At 33.6% G+C, this 2500-nt stretch overlaps 1 protein-coding gene across 4 annotated transcripts in view; it reads left to right on the top strand.

The window, feature by feature from the left end:
- Nucleotides 1-2500, top strand: part of wdr7 (WD repeat domain 7) — a 116204-nt gene that overhangs the window by 42540 nt on the left and 71164 nt on the right. For 2 of the 4 annotated variants that reach the window (XM_084387186.1, XM_084387185.1), the window contains exons 18-19: nucleotides 326-385; nucleotides 2043-2161. In XM_084387186.1, coding sequence (XP_084243312.1) covers nucleotides 326-385; nucleotides 2043-2161 — 179 coding nt within the window. The remainder of the gene's footprint in view (nucleotides 1-325; nucleotides 386-2042; nucleotides 2162-2500) is intronic. The other 2 variants (XM_084387188.1, XM_084387187.1) reach the window with 1 other exon arrangement.

Below are 2500 nucleotides of genomic sequence, written 5' to 3'. Positions count from 1 at the left end.
TTTTGTGATAGTCACACTAATAACCATAATAACCAATTACTTACTCATTTTTAATTTCTATTTTTTTTTTCCTGTGTCCATGTGAGTGTTCAGTGCCGATGTATTCAGTTTACTTTCATTTAATAACAGCCGCTTTACTCTTCTAACACTGCTGGAGGCCTTTCTTTCTTTCTTTCTTTCTTTCTTTCTTTCTTTCTTTCTTTCTTTCTTTCTTTCTTTCTTTCTTTCTTTCTTTCTTTCTTTCTTTCTTTCTTTCTTTCTTATTCTTTCTTTCTTATTTTCTTTCTTTCTTTTTGTTTCACGGATCTTTTCCTCTCTTTTCAAGCTGCCGCCGCTGTTCCGTCTTCTGCTTCAGGAGTGTCTCACTCTCCCTCGTTCAATGAAGGTATTCTCTCTGAATAAAGGCCTCTCTCTCTCAATCTCTCTCTCTCTCTTTCTCTTTCTTTAGCCGCGCTCGTTTTCTCTCCCTCTGCTTTCCGTCCGCCTCGCGCTCAGTGCCTGTGTGTGTTTGTGGGATTCGTTCTGTCTCTAGGTTCACTATTCTACTGTACCTCCTGCTTGTAGTCGTTTTCTGTCTGTCTGTTTTTCTGTCTGTGTCAATGTATATGTCTTGGACTGCATGCTTACTTTATACACACACACACACACACACACACACTCACGTTTATCTTCAGATCCTCAGTGTTTTAATAAACATCTTTACGAGTGAAAGAATTAAATCCTTAAAGCAGTTGTTTCTGTACTGTATTTACTGTAGATATAGAAATAAAAAACAATTATAAACATTTAAACAAAATAATAGTTTACAATAAGGTCTCATTTGTTAACATTACCTAATACATCAACTAACATAAATTAACAATGATCAATATATTTGTAAAGCATTTATTGACTTTTGTTAATGTTATAAAAATGTTCATGTTCTTGTTGGTTCACACTTAACAAATACAACTATTATTAGTAAATGTTAAAATCAACAATATCTAAGGTTAATAACTTTATTGTTTTTTGTTAGTTTAATGTTTACAAATTAAATCCTATTGTAAAGTGTTAGCAAAATATATATTATTTTAATATTATTTCAGAGATGTTTCATTCTATTCTGCATTTGGAACATTTTATTTTAAACATATTTAGAAATATTTAAAATAAATATAAAATCAATTTCTTAAAAAAAAAAAAATAGAAAATAGAAAATTACCCGTTCCCACAATGCATTATTTTTTATAAAGAATTTAGTCATACAAAAATACATTTGGATGTAAAATTTACCGCTGGTGAAAATCATTACAATAAGTTTAACATTAGTTTACTACATTAGTTAACATGAACTTACTGCAAAAGCATTTATTAATCTTAGTTAATGTTAATTTCAGCATTTACTCTTATATATATATTTTTTTAAAGTCTCTGTTAACAATAGTTCATGAACAAATAATGAACAATACTATTATAATTAACATAAACAAAGATTATTAAATGCTGTAAAACACATTGTTCATGTTAGTTAATATATTAACTGATGTTATTGTAAAGTGTTTTAAGCAAAAAAGCAATTGTAATTGAAATTTTAATTCAAAAGAGAGCCAAATATGTAGCAAGTAAAATGTAGAATTTTCCACAAGCTGGTGGTTAAAAAATACATGGTGGTAAATGTCAAGTTATATTTTTGTATCAATGTTTCTGCTTCGCACTTCTTTCCCTTCTTAGAGATCCAGGCTAGATTTGTCTTATATTTAAATCCGTTTTTATAAAGCGATGGCCTGAGTGTACAGTAGTTGTTAGAATATTTTCCTAAAGGTAAGTTTGTTGATCTTGTTTCACAAAGAAATGTAATTTCTTTGAAGTTTCTCTCCTCAGAAGTTTTCCCGAAAGCTGTTCCATATATTTCTGATATATGTGATTCTGTGTTGGATGTTGCTCATCATGAATATGAAACGTTGCTCATGTTTTTCTAGGGTCCTGTCAGGCCGGGCTTCAGATCTGCTGGGCTGTTGTGTATCGCTGTGATTGACTCTATGTGTGATTGTGTGTTTGTGTAGGTTGGAGTCAGCTGGCCGCCATGCATTGTGTCATGCTTCCTGACCTTCTGGGTTTGGATAAATTCAGGCCTCCTCTACTGGAGATGCTGGCGCGCAGATGGCAGGACCGCTGCCTGGAGGTATTAAAGTGTATTATAAGGGGCTTTCGCACCGGAGGAACCTTTTCATAGTTCCCGGATTTTGGCGTGTTCGCACCGCAGGAACTAGGAACGATTTTAGTTCTAGGAACTCCTTTTGGAGGAACTAATTGAGCTCCTATTTCAGAGCCGGTCTATACCAGCGCTATAGGAACTATCCGTGACATTAGTGTTCGCTGATTGGCCGAACGCACGCGAAACACCAGCACCTGCCATTTTTTAAATGTCTGTGCAAACACACAGATTATAGCCTATATATTTACTCCACAAACTAACTCTACGAACATGGAAAACAGTGATAGATGGACCTCTTAACCTTTA

The sequence above is a fragment of the Rutilus rutilus genome, assembly GCF_951802725.1.
Source record: "Rutilus rutilus genome assembly, chromosome: 18".
In the NCBI taxonomy this organism is placed as follows: Eukaryota; Metazoa; Chordata; class Actinopteri; order Cypriniformes; family Leuciscidae; genus Rutilus; species Rutilus rutilus.
Note: the sequence above shows the minus strand (reverse complement) of the source record. Positions and strands in the feature narration are given on the sequence as shown.